This window comes from Geotrypetes seraphini, chromosome 2 (genome assembly GCF_902459505.1).
Source record: "Geotrypetes seraphini chromosome 2, aGeoSer1.1, whole genome shotgun sequence".
In the NCBI taxonomy this organism is placed as follows: Eukaryota; Metazoa; Chordata; class Amphibia; order Gymnophiona; family Dermophiidae; genus Geotrypetes; species Geotrypetes seraphini.
Window position 1 is genome coordinate 345,875,403 of NC_047085.1, and position 25,278 is coordinate 345,900,680.

The 25,278-nt window shown below is 41.3% G+C and overlaps 1 protein-coding gene across 1 annotated transcript in view; it reads left to right on the forward strand.

Annotated features, from left to right (window-relative positions):
• Positions 1-25,278, forward strand: part of ZDHHC3 (zinc finger DHHC-type palmitoyltransferase 3) — an 85,231-nt gene that overhangs the window by 49,601 nt on the left and 10,352 nt on the right. The window contains exon 7 of the mRNA XM_033930328.1: positions 18,579-18,771. Coding sequence (XP_033786219.1) covers positions 18,579-18,771 — 193 coding nt within the window. The remainder of the gene's footprint in view (positions 1-18,578; positions 18,772-25,278) is intronic.

Sequence of the window (25,278 nt, forward strand, 5' to 3'; positions counted from 1 at the left end):
TCAGGTCATTATTATAATAAGAAAAAGCTTCCTGAACTACAGAACTTTGAGTCTTGCCATGTCTCGTGACCAGCTATACTTTGTCTTTCCATATTTGTGTTTTACCCTCTTTTCTGGTAGCTTTGAAGTTAGGCAAACACACACCCTGGAACAAATTTTCAGTATTTTACCTAAGAGAGGAGAGAATACCTTATATACTGGAATATAAACCGGCCATGGGGGTCCCGGTTTATATTTGAGCCAATGCCCCCTCCCAGAATTATTTCTGGCCACCGCCAGGCTCTGCACCCTGCCCCTCTCTCTGTCCAAACCTCATACCTCATCTGCCAATCCCCGGTGGAGATGCAGCGGGCAGGAACGAACTTTCTGAGTTCCTGCTCCGCTGCTAATCGGCTGCCACGAGATCGTTTCTGTAAGGAAGCTGTGCTCATGCTGCTTAGCAGCCGAAGAAAGGATCTCGTGGCAGCTGGTTAGCAGCGGGGCAAGAACTCGAAAAGTTAGCTCATGCCCGCTGCACCTCCACTGGGGATCGGCAGATGAGGTATGAGAGGGGCAGGGGGCAGTGCCTGGGAGGGAGGGTGCAAAGTATGATGGGGGAAGGAAGGAAGGGTGCTGGGTGCAGAGTCTTGACGGGAGGAGGGCGGGAAGGAAGGATGCTGGGTGCAGAGTCTGACAGGGGAGGGAGGGAAGGAAGGGGGCTAGGTGCAGTGCCTGGCAGGAAGGGAGCTGGGTGCAGTGCCTGACAGGGGAGGGAGGGAAGGGGGCTGGGTGCAGAGCTTGGCAGGGAGGGGGCTGGGTGCAGAGCCTGACAGAGCAGGGCACTTGAATATTAAGCCGTCTGATTTATATTCGCGTCAACCATTTTTCCTCCTTTTTAAGGGGGAAAAGGGGGATCTCGACTTTTATATTCGAATCGACTTATAAGCGAGCATATACGGTAGCCTAAAATGCAAAGGAAATACAAAACCCCCAGTCATAATAGTTGGTGCTCAAGAGAGTAGGAAGAGGAAAGAAGAATGGTGTGTTGCAGAGGGGAATAGTTATTAGGAGGTTGGGCAGGTAGTGGGAGAAAAAAAAGAATAGCAGATGATTGTGGGTACAGAGAAAGACTTTCATAGGATTTGGGGGTGCATAGAATGAGTCTCTTATTCCAACTTCTGGAGTTCGTAGGACAGAAAGAGGTCAAGCTCCTGGTCTTGTTTTAGAACAGGGGTGTCAAAGTCCCTCCTGGAGGGCTGCGATTCAGTCAGGTTTTCAGGATTTCCCCAATGAATATGCATGAGATCTATTAGCATCCAATGGAAGCAGTGCATGCAAATAGATCTCATTCATATTCATTGGGGAAATCCTGAAAACCTGACTAGATTGCGGCCCTCGAGGAGGGACTTTGACACCCCTGTTTTAGAAGGAAGTTCACATCTTGTAGAGAGCCTATTTTTGCAGCTGTCAGTACTCAGGTGGTACAGTAGCAAGTCTGTGCTAAGAACCAAGACAAGAAGATAGTAAAAATGTATTTCTAAATATTGAAAATTGCCAGCATACTTTTGCTAAAATTCAAATTAACATTAAGCAAGACTAAAAGGGGAACTGTTTCCCTACAACCTACTGCAATTTAGTTTTTAAAGTAACAGCACACATTCGTTTTATACATAAATAAATGTGGCTTCCATACTGTAAAGAAGTTTTGTTTGTAGTAACGCCATGAGTATATGTAACCCTTTTAATCGCATCAGACTGTGATCAGAATCCCTTCTTTTATTTCAGATGATATGTGGATGTTTTTAAATCTTAGTTAAGAAAGCATAGACCCAATAAATTTGGGTAAATAAGTTAGCCCCTGATTGTGTAGGTAAGTGTGGGATTTTGTTGAGTTTGTATTATTCAGATCCAGTAAAGTCTTTCCCACAGGCAAATGGTTAGATGACGGAGGTGGAGAGCACAAATATGGTTTCACATTCTCCTGTCTAAACAATACAATTCAAACTACATTCAACTAAGATCTGTGACATTAAAGATTGTATTGTGTAGATTAGTTAATCATAAACTAAAGAGTTTTGATTGCATCAGTCTTCACACTCCTTCACTCAGTAGAAATATCAGCTTTCCACAGCAGACTCATACTTTTTTTTTTTTTTTTTTCAGCCTATTCTTGGCAGAATGCCTCGGCCTCTTTCAGGTGGCTCGGGCTCGCCTGTGAACTGCAGGTTTCAAGTCTTGTCGCAGGTTTTCTGTTGGATTAAGCCTGGGTTTTGACTGAGCCACTCAAGGACGTTCACTTTTTTCTTGCTGAGTCACTTGCTTTTGCACTGTGCTTCCTGAATGACAAGTCTCTCCAGTCCCAGATTTGTGGCTGATGAGGGCAGGTTTTCCTTCAAGATCACCCTGTATTTTGCGCCTTTCATCTTTCCATTGGTTTTTACAAATCTCCCTGTCCACTGCTGCAAAGAATCCTCGCAGCATAATGTTGCTGCCGCCACCATAGAAGGTGATATGCTTTGTTTGATAATACAGTATTTTACAGCACATTCTGCTTGAGACCAAAAACTTCTACCATAGTCTCATTAGACGACAAGACTCTTCTCCCCCATGTGATCAGTTGCCACCAAGTCGGAATCCAAAATAGAGTTGAGAGAAGAGATGTGGTTTAAGTGATTTAAGGAGCAGAGAGGTGTCGTCCCTTGATCCCAGCAGGGGCCAAGGGTTAAGTATAGGAGTATGGGGTTATAGAATAAAGAAAAAAAGCACACTATCACTGAATTAATATGGAATCATGGTTCTCATTTAAAGCCTGTGACCAAATTGTATATGGCCCAGTTGTCAGGTGATGCTGATAATAGTAACTGAGGTGGGTTTGCAAAGTCTAGAAATGTGATGAGATGGTCCTGTGTTTCACAGTGCAGTGCCTTAGACAGGAGATTTTCACACCTGTTTATTTTTTTATTTTGTTTATTTTATCCAATCTGGTTTTCTGATACTCCACGTACCAACATTTGGGACCCCTGAGGAAGAAGTGTTTCTTCGAAACATGGACCGTGTCGGGTCCGGTCCACACAAAAATTAGGACCAGTTCTTTAGATACAATTACTGTAGCTTATGTATTTGTTTTATATATGTCATATGTTGTTAAGATTTTTGTTATTTTAATAAATTCCTGCACCCTGTACATTTTGCTGCAGTTTTGTCTTGGTTTTTATGAGATGGTTCTGCCACACATCACTGGCACCATAGTAAAATAAGATAGGATTGTTCTAGTTCTGCTGATGTCATTAGCCTGAATCTGAAATGGCCTCCTTTATGGTGTGCTGATATGTGTTTACTGAAAGGGTCCTGTAAGGTGGTGATAGCAGATTGAGCAGGCTACATTATATACATAAATAGTACTGTAGGATCAGCCAAAAGTTTGATACGGGTGTTTGGTTTTGACTGTGCTGCGGTGGTTTGGTCTGCGCCTGCCATAAGCGTTTCTTGAAATTATGGAATAGCCAACATTTTCTCCAGTGTCAGCGAGAGACCTCTGCACTTCTTGTAACATCTTAGCCCTCATTGCCATTCTCAAACTGTTTCTACTTTACAGTGATGGGCCTGGGACAGTGGGAGAAGGCTATAAGAAAATTTCAGTCTGTACATTTGAACAGCTTTATACCTCAGTTCTTTTGTAGTTTGGATACATAAAGAACAGCTTGGATCTTCATATAGGAATATTTAAATCACTAGACCAGTGGTCTCAAACTCAAACCCTTTGCAGGGCCACATTTTGGATTTTTAGGTACTTGGAGGGCCTCAGAAAAAATAGTTAATGTCTATTAAAGAAATGACAATTTTGCATGAAGTAAAACTCTTTATAGTTTATAAATCTTTCCTTTTGGCTAAGTCTTAATAATAATATTGTACTTTATAGCTAAAGAGACATTTGATCAAGAAACTGTTTTATTTTACTTTTGTGATTAAGATAAACATACAGAGGGCCTCAAAATAGTACCTGGCGGGCCGTGAGTTTGAGACCACTGACCAAGACTATGGTGATTGGACACAAATGGGCTCTCTTTTATTGGGGATGATGATGATAAGGTAATATTTGCCACTGGCACGAGTTTGGATTTGCTTTGACAAAAGGTGTGAAGACTTTTATGCAATCAAAACTTCTCTGTTTCTTATTCTTGATTACATTTTTATTATTACTATAATTTTTTTTTTCATACCACACTACAGATGCTGTCCCTTTATCCCAGTGAATAAATGCCTTATTTTTAAGGTATTTGAATCGTATTATATAGATGACAGAATGTGAAAAAATGTACAAGGGTATGAAGAGCTTTCTATATACTGTACACTTGGTACTTTGTATATGTAATTTTACTTTTAAAAGGCAGTTTATAGATGCTGCTCAATGGCCTGCTGAGTAATCACAGACTGTGGTAACTGAAAAGAAGCCAAAAGGAATGAAGTGTCATTTTACTGGAATTTCTGTAGTCATTAAAGATATTTGTATTACATTAGTATGTGGGAAAATTGAGGCCATTTAGCTTTGAATTAGAGTCTGAAACCAGCAGTATAAGCAAATGAAAAATAAAATCAATTTGAAACAAGCAAATGTATCGGGTGCCACCATATTTCTTCAGAATATTATGTTAAAGGACAGTACTAACATTACAACTTTTCTTGTTTTGTTTTTTAATGAAAGCTACTTCTATTTCGACGTTTCATACAGGAATCTCAGTAAATTGCAGAACTATGGTGCAGGTCCTCAAGAGAGCCTTACTTTGGAATCAAACTGTAAGATTTAAATGTAACTGTGTAGAAAAGTGGCAAATGTTATTTCACAAAAAAGTTTGCTTCCTGTCACAAAAAGAAATGCTACATTTCAAAATCCATGTAAAATGTTTTTTTTTTTTTTTTTAATGCATCTAAGCAATAATAATGATTTAAAAAAAGCAACAGCAGGGTCTCGCATCACAATGGAGGAAATAAAAAATAAAAAAAAAGCAAACAAAGGGCCAAATTTATTATTAAGCATGACCCCATAGACAAAAGGGATGGATTTACACTGAAAGTAAAAAAGTCCCTTTCATAAAATAGGAACTGCTGTAGATTATGTGAATTAACAGCATTAGTGCACACTAATGCACTTCAGTCAATCTAGCCCAGGGGTAGGCAATTCCGGTCCTCGAGAGCCACAGGCAGATCAGGTTTTCAGGATATCCACAATAAATATGCATGAGATAGATTTGCATCTCAAGGAGGCAGTGCATGAAAAATCCATCTCATATATATTCATTGTGGATATCCTGAAAACCTGACCTGCCTGTGGCTCTCGAGGACTGGAATTGACTACCCCTGATCTAGTCCATAATGGGGGGAAAAAGCATTAGGGGGCAATTCTAAAAGCTGGTGCCTAGAGGTACAAGCCACGTAGGCACCTGAAAGATGTCAATAATTGACAGGGGCAGTATTCTATAAGGTAGCCTCCAAATAGCATAGTGCTTTACTGCAAGGGGAATATACATGTGGGTAAAGCAATGCTCCTGGTTATGCATGTATCCCTAGATTCTATATATACTGAAACCAAAATTCTAGTGCAGTGTCACTCAAACTTTCTTGAGATGGGGCACACTAAAGGCAGTGGCCACGGCTTGAGGCACCCAGAAGTGCGCAGATGTCATCGTAATGACATCATGCGCATGCATGACATCACGTTGATGTCTGCGCTTGCTTAGGGGCCCTCCAGATGGGCCCTGAGATGCCAGTGGGGGGTTCCAGCAGGGAAGAGGGCCAGAGAGGAGAGGCACTGGCACCGGCTGATTGCCTACAGCAGTGTTTCTCAACTACTTCAAGCTAAGTACCCCCCCAAGTCTAACAAATATCAACTAAATACCCCCAACCACAGACTGGCCAAGCTCCGCCCATACCCCACCCCTTTACTAATTTTAATACAATTTTTTCCATTCATTTTTCATATACACATACAATATATACAGTGGATACAGTCATGTAAAAAAAAAATTAGGACACCCCCATGAAATATTCAGTTCTTTCTTAAGAAATGTTCACATATCGATCTCAAATCTTTAATTTATTTATCTCTGGAAATGAAAGTGATGTAATTGCTGGTACACAATAAAAATTTTCTTTGATTTACTCATGAAACAAAAGATATCCATAAAAATGTGGATTCTAACTGAGGAATAAATTAGGACAGCCCCACATATCCTCCCCCTTAAAGTGGCTCAAATCACACACAGGTGTATCACAGGTGCACATGATTAGAACATCTTTACTCAGCATTTTGAAGGAGGTTTGCCCTACTTAAACCACAGACATTTAGTTTGGTGTGCTCATAACTACTGCAGTGACAGTGAACACCATGGTGAGATCAAAAGAGCTGTCTGAGGCCTTCAGAAAGAAGATTTTGTAGCATCTTATAAGTCTGGTAAAAGATGTAGAAATAATTTGATAGTAGCCATTCCATGGTCTGGAAAATAGTGTACAAGTGGAGGATATTCCAAACAAATGCCAACATGCCCAGGTCTGAATGTCCAAGCAAGTTGACCCTTGGAGCAGACCACAAGGTGCTAAAAGAAATCTCCAAAAACCCTAAAATGTCATCACGGGATCTACAGCAGGCTCTTGCTACTGTTGATGTGAAAGTGCATGCCTTTACAATCAGAAAGAGACTGCACAAATTTAACTTGCATGGGAGGTGTGCAAGGAAAAAACACTGCTATCTAAGAGAAACATGAAGTCCAGACTGAATTTTGCCAGAAAGAACATAGACAAATACCAGGACTTCTGGAATAGTGTTCTATGGACAGATGAGTCTAAAACTGAATTATTTGGACACCAGAAAAGACATGTTTGGCGTACACCAAATCCAGCATTCCAGGAAAAGAATCTCATAGCAGCTGTGAAGCATGGAGGTGGAAGTGTCATGGTTTTGGAATGCTTTGCTGCAGTAGGACCTGGCCAGTTCACCATCATAGAATCCACCATAAATTCTACCATGTATCAGATGGTGCTTGAGGAACATGCAAGACCATCTGTAAGAAAACTTAAAGCTGAAGCGGATGTGGACCCTGCAACACAACAATGACCCAAGACATACCAGTAAATCTACCAAAGACTGGCTGAAAACTAAGAAATGGAGAGACCTGGAGTGGCTGAGTCAAACCCTGATCTTAATCTCATTGAGATGCTGTGGGGTAATTTGAAATGGGCTGTACATGCAAGAAATTCCTCAAACATCTCACACCTGAAAGAATTCTGCATTGAGGAGTGGTCCAAATTTTCCTCAGATCGATGTCAGAGACTGGTAGATGGCTATAAGAACAGTCTCGCTGCAGTTATTTCAATCAAAGGGGGTAACACTAGCTATTAGGGTTTAGGGAGTCCTAATCTATTCCTCAGTTAGAATACACATTTTTGTGGATATCTTTTGTTTCAAGAGTAAATCAAGGACAATTTTGGTTGGTTACCTGAAATTACATCACTTTCTTTTCCAGAGATAAATAAAAAAAGATTTGAGATCGCTATGTGAACATTTCTTAGAACTGAATATTTCATGGGCCTAATTTTTTCACATGACTGTATAAATTCTCAAAACTCATGTTTCAATCACTAAATTGAAAATAAAATAATTTTCCCTACCTTTGTTGTCTGGTGATTTTTAACTGTGCTTTCAGGGCCTTCTTATCCATTGATTGTTTTTCTCTCCTTCACTTTCTGCCCTGCATCCACCTGTAACATTCAGTTTTTCCATTTTTCTTTTTCTCAAAATCTACTTTTCCATGTCTTATCCTCCCTCCCTTCCTATCTCTCTCCTTCTCTCCTAGTTTCCATGGTCTAACATCTCTCTCACTTCTTCCCCCCCCCAGTAGTCTGACATAGCTCTCTTCTCCCTCCTCCCAGTGGTCCAACATCTCTCTCCTTCCCTTCCCCTCCCCCTTCACAGACTGACATCTTTCTCCTCTCCTTCCCATAATCTGGCGACTCTCTCTGCTGCTGCTGCTGCTGCTGCTACTACTACTACTACTATTATTACTATTATTATTTCTATAGCGCTATCCGACTCCCATCCTTCCCTTCCATTCCATGGTCTGGTATCTCTCCCTTCCTTGCGTCATCTCTCCTTCCCACCCCCTTCCAAGTCCAACATTTCTCCCTCCTTTCCACCAGTCTAACATTTTTCTCTCTTCCTCCTGCATGCTTCTTCCTTTCCCCCAACCAACATCTCCATACACTCTGCCCTCTCCCCCTTCTCCTGCATGTGACATTTCTCCTTACCTCCTTTCTGTTCTCACCATCCATCTCTTCCTCCTGCATGCTTCTACGGTCCTCCTTCCTTCCCCCAACCAACATCTCTCTCCCTGTATGAATCCAACTTTTCACACTGACCTCTCCCCCTTCCCCCGAGTGTGACATTTCTCCTTCCCTCCTTTCTGTCCTCACCATCCATCTTTCCCTCTTCTTGACTCCAACACTTACTGCCACCTGCATGCTTTCTTTTTCTCCTACCTTCCCTCAATTGACATCCCTCCTTCCCACCCTAACATGCTTTCTCCCCATGCACCATTTCTCCCTTTCTCATCACTTTCCTACAATAATTTTCCTTCCTTCCCTCAACTCACAACTGATATGCTTTCTCCCAATGCACCATCTCACCCTCCCCTCCAGTGTCTTAACACCTTTCCTTTCCTTCCCCCTATGCCAAGTCCAGCAGCACCTCTTCTCCCTTCCCTTTCCCCTGTCCAGCAGCACCTCTCCCTTTTCCCATATCCAGCAGTACCCCTTCTTCCTTCACTTTCCGTCCTCTAGCAGTATCTCTCCTTAGAAGCAGCTCACTGTGTGCTTTTAACTTCTCCACACAGCTGCCACTAGCATTAGTTTAGCTGCGGTTCCAGCAGGCAGCTTTGGGTCCTTTGCTAGGCCGGCCTGCCTCTGATGAAAGAAGAAGTTGCATCATCAAAGCGGCCAGCCTAGCAAAGGCCCCCCAAGGCTGCCTGATGAAACCGCAGCTAAACTAATGCTAGCGGCAGCTGTGTGTGGACGTTAAAAGCACACAGCTGCTGCAGCTGGACCGGGGATGAGGAAGGCAAGAGATACGGGACAATAGCAGGACTTACAGGGCCGGTGCCATGTACCCCCTGCGGCCGTGTGTTGAGAACCTCTGCCCTACAGGTTGTGCCTCACTCCGCAAGAGGCACATCCTATAGGTAGCTGGCACCTCTCTTCTTCCCCAGTGTGCCACGGCACACCTGAAATCTCAGGAGGCACACAGTTTGCAATACTTTTCTACTGCAATAGGTGTGGCAGTTACCTTTTTCTTTTTGAGGGTGTAAGAAAAAGTAACCTGGTATGTCTCGGGGCCGGATTCTCTAAAAGGGTTAGTTTTGTGTCAACTTTGTTAGGTGGGTCTCAATTTGAGACTGCTAAACGCAGTTATTTGAACATCTCTATAACATTGAGCACAGAAGTGAAGTGAATCCTCTTACATTACATTGTACTCATAAAAATCATTTTTTCAAATAATTTTATGGCAATGTTGGACTGTTGTGTTCCATCTCTGTTGAGGCAATATTAAGAGGAGAAGATTACATCAGTTAGAACAGAAATGGATTTTTTCTTTGAATACAATATGGCCACAGGGTTTAAATCAAAAAGTGAATTGGTTTGCATTTTTCTAAGGTATGATGCATTTTGGGAACTTTTGACTATGGGGGTGCCCTGGAAATAGTTCCTTTGGAAACGGGGAACTTTTGACTGTGATGGTGTTCTGGAAATAGTTCCCCCCAGTGTTCTTCTTAGGGCTTGCCATGTTCAGAACCAATAGTAACAAGGATCCTTGTCAGGATTATGAATGCTTATGCTGGAGCAGTGAAACTGCTGGAGCTTCTAGCGTGTTTGAAGATTTTATGAACAATTGGGGACTAAGACCCCTCCCATTGGCATATGAGTCAGTCAGGGCCCTGTCCCATGCATCCCAGAATGCACCAGGAAGGGGAAGGCCTGCCATTTCGGAGTGGCGGACCTGCCAGCTGGATGGTGTAAGCAACCCTCTGGCCAGACTTTCTTGTATGAGATACGGGGGTTGGGGGTGTCTGGGTAGATCTAGGAGTGTGGGATAGGACCTGCAGCCTTGGGAGGGGGTTCAGGGGGTGGCGGTAGGAGGGAGTGGGCATCCCTCCAGTCCAGCTGCTTTGAGGGGCAGGGGTTTGGTGGCATCCCTCCTGCCAATTTTGTCAGTACTTGTGGGCAATCACCTACTGCAGCTGATCATAGGGAGATTCCCTTGCCATAATCAGCTGATGGCAAGGGATTCCTCAATCAGACAGGCACGATTCTCTAACCGGCACCTGTGACATGGGTGTTGATTAGAGAATCAGGGTGGTTAGGCAGGGTTAGGTGTCGGTCCTTTAGGGCAGATGTGATTTTGTATAGGACACCAATGTGCAATTCTCAGCCGCTTCACAGACAGTGGTTTGAACCTTTTTGAGATATGGAGAAAGTTCTCTGTGGAGTCTTTTTATGCCAGTGATAAGATTGAAGGCAGCTAGAAGTTTCTGTATATATGCCACTACTTAAGTTTGAGGCTTTTTTCTCTACATGTTTGTGACTTCTATCCATGCTCTCATCACCTCTTACTTAGACTACTGTAACGTACTTCTCTCAGATCTCCCATTCATCCGTCTCACCTCTTCAATCCAAAATACTGCGTCACAGCTCATATTCCGTGAGAACTGCCATGCTCACATTACCCCCCTCCTCAAGTTACTTCATTGGCTCCTCATCCATTTCCGAATATAGTTCAAACTCCTCTTACTGACTTACAAGTGCATTCATTGTAGCCACTGAATATCTCCTCACTCATCTCCCTCTATGCTCCCCCATGAACTTCATTCATCGGGTAAGACACTCTTATTTGTACTCTTTATCTCCACCACTAACTCCAGACTGTCACTTCTTTCTTGCCATGCCATATGCCTGGAACAGGCTACCAGACTCAATATGCAATGTTCCATCTCTAGCAGTATTCAAATCCAAGCTAAAAGCCCACTCCTTTGAAGCTGCTTTCAACTTGTCAGATACTATATCCGATCAGGCTCATAATTAAAACATTTAAACATCCAAAACCCAGCCAAATAGCTGGGATGTCAAAGGGACAATAATTGAAACTGACTTTCTGGACATCCAACAGCACTTATAAGCCACTGTGCATCCAGAGCTCAAAGGGGCATGGTGGGAGGTGTGTTATGGGCGGACATTGGGTGGGCTTAAACCTGGACATCCTGCAGCAATAAAGCTTACACAGGATGTCCTAGATGGAAATTAGCCTGCAGTTAGACCTGTTTTAGTTGCATCTAAGTGCCCCAAAGCTGACCAGATGACTATTGGAGGGATTAAGGCATGATCCCATTTACTCCCCCAGTGGTCAATGACCTCCTCCCACCGCCCAAAGATGGGGGAAAACAGTACTTTGAGTACTTGTCATCAGCTAATTGTGGAAGAGGAATCCCCATCAGCTGAGCAGGGATTGGGGATTCCTGCCTGCTCAGCTGATGGGGATCCCCCTTGCCAGGATCAGCTGAAATAATAGGGAGATTCCTCTCTCCGTCACAGCCACTACCCCCTTCCAGTACACCTCCAAACTAATCAAATAAAAAAGAGCCACCATGTCCTACACTCCTCCCCCAACATTCTGGACCTTTAACATCTCCTGCACTCCCTGATTAGTTCAAAATCACCATTTTGAGCCAATCAGGGCCTGAGGCCCCTCCTACTGCATCCCAAGATGCATTGAGAGGGGTAAGGCCTGTTATTTTGAACAAGCAGCCCTATAGGTAGGAGGCAGTGGGCTTTGTCATCAGAAGGGTTGGGGGGGGCAGGAATGTTGGGGGATGCTTTGAGAGCTGATGCCAGAACATTAGAGAACTGCAATGGCAGCATGTGGAGTGGGAAGTAGAAGAGATGTCAGATCGTGGGGAGGAGGGAAGAGTGACATGGGGCTGCACAGGTTTGGGGTTGGTGGAGTGGGAAGTAGAAGAGATGTCAGATCGTGGGGAGGAGGGAAGAGTGACATGGGGCTGCACAGGTTTTGGGTTGGTGGAGTGGGAAGTAGAAGAGATGTCAGATCGTGGGGAGGAGGGAAGAGTGACATGGGGCTGCACAGGTTTTGGGTTGGTGGAGTGGGAAGTAGAAGAGATGTCAGATCGTGGGGAGGAGGGAAGAGTGACATGGGGCTGCACAGGTTTGGGGTTGGTGGAGTGGGAAGTAGAAGAGATGTCAGATCGTGGGGAGGAGGGAAGAGTGACATGGGGCTGCACAGGTTTTGGGTTGGTGGAGTGGGAAGTAGAAGAGATGTCAGATCGTGGGGAGGAGGGAAGAGTGACATGGGGCTGCACAGGTTTTGGGTTGGTGGAGTGGGAAGTAGAAGAGATGTCAGATCGTGGGGAGGAGGGAAGAGTGACATGGGGCTGCACAGGTTTTGGGTTGTGGGTAATGTTATACACACTGCAACTGGGGGGCCTGTGCCAGGAATGGAGGGACCTGGGTCTCCCAAGGCTATGCCCCTACGGCTTCCCTGCCTGCCTACCCCTACACCTCCCAGTCTTACAAACTTGGTCATCTCAGCAGCGAATGAGGCAAGCTGTCTGACTAATCCCATTAAAAAATAAATTTTATTTTTTGGTGCAGGGAGGTATCTAAGGGTGAAGAGTGGGCACAGGTTTAGCATGCAAGTCTCTACTGCCTACAACATAGGTGGTGGTAGAGGCTTATGTCTAATAATGGCCACACACTAATGGGAAAATTAGCACATGGCTATTAACGGAAAAAATCAGAAAATCAGCCATTTTATCCCTGTGGTACAAATGAACATAGGAATAGAATAGATGGCTTGGCATTGAGCTTGCGCTGTTCAGCAGTGCGGCTTGATAAAAGAGGAAGTTAGTCTACAAACTATTTTACTAGAAATTGAAATAAAAAGAACTTAGGGCTCCTGCTGTTCCTATGGGCTTCGGTGCATTTGCCGTGGGAGAATCGCTACTGTGGCTTTGTTAAAGGGGACCTTAGTATCAAGCCTGAACATCAATAGAGAAAACTGGAGTGCCGTTTTGAAGGAAAGCAAACTGGTTGCTGAAATTGTGGGTTTTGACACAGAATTTCCACAAATTAGAATTAGGAAAAGAAAAAGAATGGCTGATGAACTAGACCAATCAAATATTATCGAAAGTAAATAAACGTGAGTGTGAAGAATGGTTCAGAAAAAATGTCTTTTATGTTTTGATCAATTGTCTTATTGGAAATGTATTGGTTTGATATGAAGCATGTGTGAAACTTCACAAAACATTCAGCTTCCTCTGGATGCATCTCCTTAGCTGATGAAGAAACAGAAGGAAAGGCTTGCTCTGAATACAGTGTTGATATTTCCTCTTCAGCATTGGTTGAAGAAATAAAGCACATAAATGTAATTTACACAACCAATGTTGTAAATAATCCAGTGGAGCTGCTTGATTGCACAAGTTGAAGTGTTTGAATCTGTGTTCACTGTTTCCGAATGTCTGTGTTGCTTTACGTATAATTTGTACTCAGCCAGGGTCTATAGCTCAAGCTGAAGGGATCATTCAGCACTGAAACAATAAAAAATGTGCTTTGATAACAATGAAGCTGAAGAGACTAGGGGGTCCTTTTATCAAGCCGCGCTAGCGGAGTTAGTGCGTCGGACATTTCATCATGCGCTAACCCCCGTGGCCGGCTAAAAAACTAACGCCTGCTCAATGCAGGTGTTAGTGGCTAGCGCGGCAGGTGGTTTAATGCGCGGTATTACGCGTGTTAAACCCCTACCGCAGCTTGATAAAAGGACCCCTAGGATTGCTTACCATTGAGGCTAAATTAGGGAGACGTTCAACTTTGACTTGCCAACAAAAAAGCTCACAAAGCATACCTCCGTTAGAGTACAACACAGCCTGTCTTTACATAAGTAAGCAATTAGTCTTAAGTTTTCTATATAATTATTACAATATATTAAATTACAAATATTATCATAACTTTACTTTTGTCTATGACAGATGGTGTGGTGGGAAATGGTGGAGTCCTCAAGACTGTTTGTTCCAAGCCTAGCTTTCTCTCTTGATGGTCCTTTCCCTCCACCACACACAGCTTTCAAACTCTTGACCCTTCTTCTAGTACAATGGTTCCCAAACCTGTCCTGGGGGACCCCCAGCCAGGCAGGGATATCTTGAAAATCTGCCTGGCTGGGGGTCCCCCAGGACAGGTTTGGGAACCACTATTCTAGTATATCACAGCCCCTTGTTTTCCCCCCACCCATCATGGTCGCTCTATCCCAGTGGTTCCCAAACCTGTCCTGGGGGACCCCCAGCCAGCCAGTCAGGTTTTCAAGATATCCCTAATGAATATGCATGAGAGAGATTTGCATACCTGTCACTTCCATTATATGCAAATCTCTCTCATGCATATTCATTAGGGATATCTTGAAAACCTGACTGGCTGAGGGTCCCCCAGGACAGGTTTGGGAACCACTGCTCTATTCTATTAATGACTTAGGACTTTATACAAAAATTGACGTTTCTGGATATCTTGAAAGATAGCTACTTTTCTCACGATGTAAGAGCCTTGAGTAGATAAGGAACACCTTTGGACCTTGACTAACTTGCAGGACTTTGGGGAACAGGGTCTGAATGTATCATTTAAAACCGGGCAAATGCAGACAGGGTAAAACTAAGATTGGGATTAAGACTTTATTGGAAAAATGAAACTGAAGAGGGTTAGAAGATGTTTCAAAAAATCTTGCATAGAGTTACCAAGAAATGTGTGCTCCAATGGCAATTAGATCTGAAGAATGAAAACACAAACCTTGAGTGACTGAATCAAGATACAAGTGCAAAGTGATACATGTGGAAAAGAGGAAGCCGAACTATAGCTATGTGATGCTGGGTTCTATGTTAGGAGTCACTGCCCAGGAAAAGGATCTAGGTGTCATTGTTGAGGATACGTGAAACCCTTAGCTCAATGTGTGGCGGCAGCTAAGAAAGCAAATAGAATGTTAGGAATTATCAGGAAAGGAATGGAAAACAAAGATAAAAATGTTATAATGGCCTTGTATCGCTCTATGGAATGGCCCAACTTCAATACTGTGTGCAATTCTGGTCACCGTATCTCAAGAAATATATAGTGGAATTAGAAAAGGGTGATGAAAATGATAAAATGTTTGGGACAACTTCTCTATGAGGAGAGGCTAAAGCAGCAAAGGCTCTTCAACTTGGAGAAGAGACGGCTCAGGGGTGATATGATAGAGGTCTATAAAATACTGAGTGGAGTGGAAAGGGTAGATGTGAATTGCTTGTTCACTCTTTCCAAAAATACTAGGACCGGAGAAAATATTTCTTCACACAACATGTAATTAAACTCTGGAATTCATTGTCAGAGAATGTGGTGAAATCAGCTTAGCGGGGTTTATAAAAAGCTTGGCTAATTTCCTAAAAGAAGTCTATAGGCCATTATTGAGTTGGCTTGGGGAAATCCACTGCTTATTCCTAGGATAAGCAGCATAAAATTTGTTTTATTACTTGGGATCTAGCTAGGTACTTGGGACCTCAATTGGCCACTGTTGGAAACAAGATACTGGGTTTGATGAACCTTTGGTCATTCCCAGCATGGCAATTCTTATGTTCTTATGATGTTAGTAACAAGGTAATCATAGACCTTGTTTCCTTTTCTGGTACACAAACTTGCATATGGCTAAAACAAAATATTTCATTAAACATTAGAGACAATTTTTTTTTTTTGAATAGGAAACCAATCAAGAAATTAATCGGATGATGATCATAGGCAATAGCCAAATTAAGGCACCTTTCAAAAAAAAATTTTTTTTCAATCTTTATTAATTCTTCAAACCCAATACAAAGGGCCATGAATTATACAAGCATTAATAACAAAATAAGCACTTAAATTCCATTAATAACAATGCAGAAGATAAATATCCCTCCCCTCCCATCCAACAATTTAATCAAGAAATAAACCAAAAAGATATCCCACCCACCCACGTCCTGGATATCAGCTTTCAAAATCTATGCTATCAGCCACTAGGAAAGCAGTTGTAAAAATGCTTGATGACATCACATAAGAACATAAGCAGTGCCTCTGCTGGATCAGACCATAGGTCCATCATGCCCAGCAGTCTGCTCACGCGGTGGCCCATCAGGTCCAGGACCTGTATAGTGATCCTCTATCTATACCCCTCTATCCCCTTTTCCTTCAGGAAGTTATCTAATCCCTTCAACCCCAATACTGGACTCTGTCCTATGACACCCTCTGGAAGTGCATTCCAGGTGTCCACCACCCTTTGGGTGAAGAAGAGCTTCCTAGCAATGGTTCTGAATCTGGCCCCTCTTAACTTTTCCGAATGCCCTCTCGTTCTTGTATTTATCGAAAGGTTGAAGAATCTGTCCCTCTCCACTTTATCTATGCCCTTCATGATCTTGTAAGTCTCTATCATGTTCCCTCTAAGTCTCTGCTTCTCTAGGGAAAAGAGCCCCAGTTTATCTAATCTTTCAGCATACGAAAGGTTTTCCATACCTTTATCAATCGTGTTCCATACCTTTTATCACAATGTGTTCCAATCTCCCTGAAATTTCAGCAGCTCGTTCCAGTATCTATGGCACAAATTTGAATAGAATTGGATAAAAAGCTTAAATACAGTATAGGGCAGGGACAAGTACACAGGTTTCATAACTTTAGAAGAATCATTTTTATATGAGATGCTGTCAAGTTTCAAAGTTAATTTTATTTGATATACTACCAAATGGTAATTACTCTCATAGCAGTTTTTTTTAAACAGTAACGATAGACAGATATAAAGAAGTAACCGAGGTTACAAATTATTTAGGGTTAAGAGTACAAAAAAGAGGATATTGTGTGTCTTTCAGCCCAGATTGGCCACCTGCTCCTTGAATTCTCCAGCGGCAGCAGAAATAAGAAACATTTTGAGAACTTTCTTAAAGTTTTAGAAGCAGGGTTCTAGATGCAGATAAGATGACAGGGCGTTCCAGTGCATAGGTCCAGTCACACTAAAAATAGAATCCATTAAAAAGCAATATCTGAAGAGGGAGGTTATTTAAATTAATAAAGGAGGAAAGGCTAATGAAAGAAAGATTAAGCATGACATGGAAAGTATAAAGAAAGTAATTAAACAAGTTGAAATTCATTTTAAAGTATTGCAAAAGATAGCAAAACAATTTCAAAAGGGTTTTGTAATAATGAAAGGATGACAGAGGATTTTAGAGGTTCTTATGTGGCTGAAAAGGAAAACATAATAAATGGAGAAGGATAAAACTGTAATTTAAAAAAATAATCTTTTTGTATTTTTTTTTTTTAGGTAGAAAAGATTCCAGGAGATTTTATTTACTTATTTCAAAACATTTCTATTCCACCCATCCAAAAGTTGATTACATCATAAGAAATAGTAAAACAAATATACCTAAAAAACAATAATATAAAAGCAATAAAATCAATAACAAAAATTACATAAATAACCGCAGCCTTAAATAAAGATTTTTAGTGGTCCTTTCTTTATTTAAGGCTTGGCATGCTTAAAAGGGCTTACCACAGGATATGCTCAGGTATCCCTCAGTACAAAGCCACACAACAAAAGCCCCAAAGCCCTTTAAATCCCCTATGGGCTTTGGGGCAGTTAATGCAGCGGCAGCCGCTTGCGAGGCTTTGGAAGGGGGGGGGGGTTAGGTCCCCAATTGGCACATGTGTTATTTTTGGTCTTTTGTTGTGTTCTGGGGCCACTTTACTAAGCTGCACTAAAAAGTGTCCTGTGCTATCACTGGCGCCTGGGTTTCTCACGTGCTTAAGCCACTTGTATCACAGTTGTAAAATGGCCACATTTTTCATTTCTCAATTGATGACCATGCGCTAATTTTCCAACTAGCATGTGGCTAGTAGTGCGAGAGCCCTTACTGACACCTATATATTAAGCAGTTTAGGCCCCTGCGCTAACCATGTGATAAAAAATACAAATTATTATTTTTTTTATAATTCTTTATTCATTTTCAAAAATTACATTAAGTGTTAAATATTTTCATTCACAGTAACAATAAATACATCACATATAAACAATCATTGGTATATTACATAAATTCTTATCCCTACCCCTCTCCCATCCCTCCCAAGCATATACTCCATTATTGTATGATATATGTAATAATAAAATACCTCCCTCCCTACCTCATAAACTGATAAACATAAGGGAAATAATTTTACTTAATCCTGAGAATATTTTGTTAATGGTTTCCACACATCCTGAAATTTCTTAAAATATCCCTTTTGTAAAGCAATAAATCTTTCCATTTTATAGATATGGCATAAATTATTTTTTTAATACGTGGGAAGCGCTTGCAGATCCCAAAACTTCTGCAGGACTCCTGAGCACACCCTGTGGTGGTGGATTTTAATCTGTGGTACTGCAACTTAGTGACAAGGGCTCCTTAAGCAGAACCAGATGGGTATATATGCATTTGTATACAGTCCTTTTTTCTATCTTTGTGTTTTTGTTCCTCTTCTAGGGCATTGAGCGTCTAAAGAATGAGAGCCCAACCTGGGAAAAGATGAGCGGCTGGGAAAGCATGAAACTCGCCTTTGGGGGCAATTTTTCGCCCTGTTGGTTCAATCCCTTTTCTAACCCGAGCTATATCAGTGCTGAAATCACTATACTAGAAGTTGCCGAAGAGGCCTCTGGATCAATGACTGAACTCGAGGGTACTTCTGAAGTGTTGGTGACTTAGTTTAGGCCTCTCCATCTTGGAAATGGATACTGGTTCCTCGTGTGTACCGACAGCATTCAGATTCTTTTCCTGTACTCACGAGCGATTAGGCCTGGTCAAAAGAGGGATTTTAATTAAGTCAGGTGACAGCAACACGTAGCCACAAAATTGTGCTTTTCTTTTAATACATTCTAATGTTTTTTTTAAAAAATAATTACATCTTAAAAGAGCTCCCCATTTAACCCCTTTCACCATTATCAATCCAAAGGCTAAATTCTGGGCCAAAGCAGGGCAAAATGTCTACAAGGCAGTCTGTGCAATTTTGAAGAAGTAAATTTTGGATTCCGAGTCAGGTGCAGTGCTAGCAACTGCCATTCAGGGAGACATGTTATTGATTCACAGGTGAGGTCTTCGGTTTCTCAGGCTGGATGTGACTCTAGATGGAACTTGCATATGGGAGTCTCAGCGATTAATTTAGTGATACCTACTGGCCAAATTCACAGTAGACATGTTACTGGATTCCAGAGAAAGTCATGAGAAAACCCCCCAGGGGTTTATAAATGGAAATAAATCTAACGAGATGGCTCTAGGCCAAGGGTGAGCATTATAATGGATAGAGTTAAGTTGGGATTAAAAAAAATGGAAGGGGGAGAAATCCTCAATAGTTAGTCTATGACACCATAAGCCTTCGTTCACAAGAGGCCAGTTCTGATTGAGGTGAATGTCTGAAAAGAGCCAGGGGACACTATCATGCCAATAATAATAATAATAAAAGAAAGAGCACATCGATAAAGGATTCACAGCTAGAGTTACTGAAATGCACTATATCATATACTGTAGGTTGGGAGCTGGTTACTAATATTGAGTGTTATAAGCATTAATGTATGGTTACAGGATAGCACACATTAGTAACTCTAGCTGTTAATTTCCTGCACGTTCAACCAGGGTAAAAAAAAATTCCACAGGAAAAACTTAGACAAGGTCTGTTGCAGGTTTTCACGAATTCTTAAATTTAGCACTACTTTGGGCAAACTATGCACTATTTGAGCACAACGGCCCAAATTGAAATCTTATTCCCATGCACCTCCTCCTCCTCTCGTGCTCCTTCCTTCTCCTCTTTCAGGTCCTTTTCACAGGAACTCTTTCTATCATAAAGCTAAGATATCGTGACAGTTCTTAAGCTTGAAGCAGGGAAAATCTCTTTACAGATAAATGTGTTTTCCTTCTTGAAAGTCAGAAGATTTGTTTTGAAATAGAGAATGACACGGTGACAAAATTCATCACCGTTCCCGTCCCCGCGGATAACTGCGGGAAACCATCTTCATGTCATTCTTTAAGGAAAGAGGGAAGAATCAGAGTATGAATGGCCACAACCACTGACCCGCAAGCTTTGCTTTGAATAATGCTGGTGTAGAAAGACAGAGGATGAAATAGACACTAGAAAATGACATGGGCTTATTTCCCACGGTTATCCGCGGGGACGGGAACGGTGATGAATTTTGTCACCGTGTCATTCTCTATTTTGCAACCCAGGTTCAGTCCAGGCTGGGTCCCTGGTTTCTCCTCTGCCTCCTCCTCAAGGGCTCTGGGTGAGTCCAGGCACTCTGTCATCTCCCCTTTCACCAAGGGCATCTCCGTGCTACCAGGAAACTTTTTTCCATTGACTTCTGACAAACTTGAAGATGAAGCAGCCGTGCCTAATCTTGGATGTAGGTGCAACATTGACTGCTTCCCACTGAGGCTTGATCAAAGAAAATTTCCAAACACACTTATTGCTACTACTGTTAATTATTTCTATAGCGCTTTTTAGACGTACAGGGTCACAAAGAAGACAGTCCCTGCTCGAAAGAGCTGCACTTGGAGAAGTTGCCTATACTGTACGTGTCATACCTTACGAACTCCAGAAGGAAACTCTTTGGCACAATGCAAGTTGTACAGTGAGCATCGGGCAGCCAATTTGAGAGACTGGGATTGTACTCGTGCCCTGGCTTAGAAGTGAGGTTCATTCCTGTCATAATTTGTGCAAAACTAACTCAGCTGGAGAAATTACCCCGATACAACATCTATTTTATGTTGTCAGCCTTCCCTAGAGAAAACTCTCAGGAGAACAGCTAATTCCAACAGTTCTTTGGATTGAGAGGGGTTCAGGAGAGCTGCTTCCTGCACGGCAGAAAAATCTCTTTTTACTGGGAAAAAAAAAAACCTCATCTGGACTCTACTGTCTGAGGTGGTTAGCATGCAACAAGATTGCTAGTTACTGGGTCAGAGAAAGGGAATAACCTCTGCTATGAATCTAGGGGCTACCATGCTCATATCTATTATTGTCTACCAAAAGGGATGATTAGAGCTGGGGGGACCCTCCCTTATGCAGCTGCAAGTTGTACATGCTATTCAACATGTTTACACGGTGTTTGTCTCTAGATTACTGTAATTTTATAGCAGGGGTTAGCACACAGAATTGCAGATCAGAGACACTCGAATGCTAGGGTATGAGCTCTTGCGCTGCCTGTAACTCTCTCTGTGACCTTGGATAAGTCATCACATGTCTCAGTGCCTCAGTGTCCTTGCTTAGAATATGCTCTGGTTGATGGTGTGCATTGCTCTAGAAGAGATTCCATGTGTGTCCAAAGGTTTATATATGATAATGTCAGGATTTCTGCTTGGATTAAGTTCAGGGTATAAAGCCAAATTATAACTCAATAGGTATTTTAGTCTGCAGAGCATTCTAACACTTTTTGCACTGAAACCTAATACTGCAAGTGATAATATTAAGCGTGTAGCAGAACACCAAATGTTGTTCTGGTACTGTTGGATCATGTGTTTGGCATCCCTGTATAAAATTTATAAAGAGCTGATATTGTAAATACAGGGAAAATACTTGATACACAGACCTCCTAATTCTATATAAAGCGCTAAAAATTGTGCACGCAATTTAATTGAATAACAAGATAATTAGCATTTTAGCAAGGAATTATTGGTGTTTATTAGAATCGTTTAAGGGTTATGCATGTAAATTTTGGCATAGAATCTGTGCCTAAATTATACATGCAAGCAAAACAGGGGGCACAGAAATGGGCGAGTCCTGGGTGGGTGAGGTGTGCTTTTAAATTAAATAGAAACAGAAAAATGAAAGAAGATAAAGACCATATGACCTGTTAAGTCTGCCTAACCATGCCATCTACTATCCCCTCCTCTCCTACAGAGATCCAATCCCAATGTGTGTCCCAAGCTACGAGGGTCATTTCATAAATAATGCACACTATTTTTTTTAATTTACATGTTTTATTTTTTTTTTTTTCAAGTATTTCTTTACAATCCTTCAATGTAGTCTCACTGCTTTGCAATGACCAAGTCCCAACGTCTGGGAAGCTTCATTATTCCATTTAGTTCAGTTGCTGAATGGCTCGGGTACTGGCAGAAGAGAGCTCTTCCAGAGATGCAAAACGATGTCCACGCATAGGTTGTTTCAACTTTGTTGAAAGTTTGAAGTCTGGTGGACTCGTGTCTGGACTGTAGGGAGCATTCGTGTAGTTTTTCAATGACATTCCCTAAGTGCGGGCGAGCGTTGTCGTGAAGAATGAGTGGCCCAGCCAAGAGCAACTGAGGTCGGGTTTTGTGCATTTGTCTGCGCATTTTTTTTGCATAAAAATCACGATAATACACTACTTTGACACTTCTTCTACATGGAACTTTGTCTGTGATGATGATGCTTTCATGATCATAAACAAAAATAATCACTTGTTTGACTTTTGAGCTCATCAAAATTTTTTGGTCATGGGGAAGATGGAACTCTCCATTCGTTATTGAAAAACTATGCGAATATGGCTGGGAGGTGTTACCTCATGCTCCTACAGTCCAGACATGAGACCACAGACTGACCTTTTTCCAAAGTTGAAACAACCTATGCGTGGGCATTGTTTTGCATCTCTGGAAGAGCTTTTTTCCTCCGGTACCCAAGCCATTCGGCAACTGAACTAAAACGGTGTCTTGGATGGAATAATGAAGCTTCCAGGATGTTGAGACTCGGTCATTGCAAAGCAGGGAGACTATATTGAAGGATTGTAAAGAAATACTTGGAAAAAAAAAATTAAAACATATAAATTAAAAAAAAATAGTGTACATTATTTATGAAATGACACTCGTATCTTGAATTCAGTTACACTCTTTATCTCCACCACCTCCACCAGGAGGACGTTCCCCGCGTTTGCCACCCTTTCCATGAAAAAGTATTTTCCGAGGTTACTTCTGAATCTGTCTCTTTTCACCATCATCCTATGCCCCCCTCATTCTAGAGCTTGCATAATTGTAAAATAAGGGCCTCCATGCATAAATTTAGCTGTAGATATTTGCACCACATTTTATTGGTGCAAATGGCCGTGCTTAAATTTATTTGCGGTTCCTGGGCATTAGTGCTAATCTATAAATTGCACCTAACTTTTAAGTATGGATTATAGAATAGCACGTTTTTTTCAGTGTCGATTTTATGGGCCCCATATTATACAATTTACTCCAGAATTAGTTCAGTCAAGCAAAACTCAGGTTTCAGAATAACTTTCTAAAACTAAGCAATTATTGTTTGGAAATTCCTCCTTCTCCTCCCCCTCCTAAAATCTGATACTTATTTCTCTGAAAAATTCTTCTATGAAACTTCAAATATTTATGTATCTCAAATCTTAAATGTCTATATTTTTGCTATTTGTAACAAACTAGGCTTTAAATATTCCTATTGCCTTGTAATATTTTCACATTTAAAGATTATATTTTCACATTTCCACATGTTATTGCAATTATTTGGGATCTGATTGCTATTGTTCTCAAGTTATTTGATTACTTTCAGAAAATTCTCATTATGTGGCTTCTTTGAAGGTCATATAACAACACAAAATTAGAATATATGTGGTTCTCAAAATCTTCAATCAATTAACGAGCAAGAAACCACTGAGTAACCAAAGAACTGAGTTTAGAATAGAAAAACTTTCTCAGGCAGGTTGAAGCCTCAGAACTTGGAGCGTTATTTTGCCCAGAATGGGTAAACAACCGACCCTCACTCACATTAAAATTATTTTATTTTATTTTTACTATCAATTAGTTCTAGGCAATATAACCAAATTCTCATTAATTACTTCATAAGACAAAGGTATACTTTTTTTAAAAAAACAAACAAACAACAAACATCCTAGCTCAGTTGAGGATACAGAATCAGCAGACCAATGCAAGCAAGCAAAAAATAAATTGTATTTATAATCTTTCTCTTTACTTATCTTTGGCTTTGTTTTTTATGCCAAACACCCATAGACTTCAGACCATTGCTCAAAGCGAGCCTCTCTTTATTGTTCCTGCGTTTCGCAGGGCAAAATAGCACTCCCGCTGCGTCAGGGAAATTTATTGAAGCAAGGTCTAAAAGGCAAAAACAGCCATCAATTGACTTGGCATTAAACTTTCAAAATTTTCACAAATGGTAAAAAGTTTATAAATACAATTTATTTTTTGTTTGCTTGCATTGGTCTGCTGATTCTGTGTCCTGAACTGAGCTAAGATGTGTTTTTTTTTTTTTAAAGTATACCGTTGTCTTATGAAGTAATTAATGAGAATTTAGCTATACAGTACTCCCCCGATATTTGCGGGGCTTCCGTTCCAGGAACCCCCGTGAATGTTGAAAAACTGTGAATACGGTTTTTAGGCAGGGGAGACAGGAGAGGGCAGCCGGAGCGCTGGCGAGTAAAGGAAATCACTCGCTGTATGCTCCGACCACCTCTTCCTGTACTAAAGTCAGGCCTCACCAATCAGGAGCTGCTTTGACACGCAGCTCCTGATTGGTAAGGCCTAAGTTCAAGTTTAAGTTTATTTGTTCTTAATGAATCGCCTATTTAAATTACTAGGCGATGTACAACATAATAAAATATACAAACAAAATATTGGTGTTAACATATAAAATAACTTTTGTTATGGGTTAAAATTTAACATACAAAATACATACATACAAAATAACTTTTGTTATGGGTTAAAACTTACAAGAATTGTGTGGGTAAGTGGGGAGAAAGTTACAATGTTTGGATAGGAGAGAAATAAAAACATAAAAGGAAAGAACAAAAAAGGGGGGGGGGGTGATTTTAGTTGCTTAAGTAAAAATCGATAATTAGTATGCTAGGAATCATATGCATCTTTAAAGAGAAATGTTTTAAAGTTTTTTTAAATAAGGTTAAGTCTTTTAATTCTCTAATATATTGGGGTAAAAGATTCCACGATTAGGGGGCCATAACTGAAAACATATCGTGCCGTCTAATTCCTATAACTTTCAGTGAGGGAACGGAAAGAAGATTGTGAGAAGTCGAGCGGAGAGATCGTGTCGTGTTGTAAGGGATTAACCACCTGTTGATAAATTGTGGTTCATTAAAACTCAAGGCTTTAAAAACTAAAAACAGTAATTTAAAAGTAATACGATGGCTTACCGGAAGCCAATGGGATTTAATCAACAGGGGGGTAACATGATCATATTTTTTTG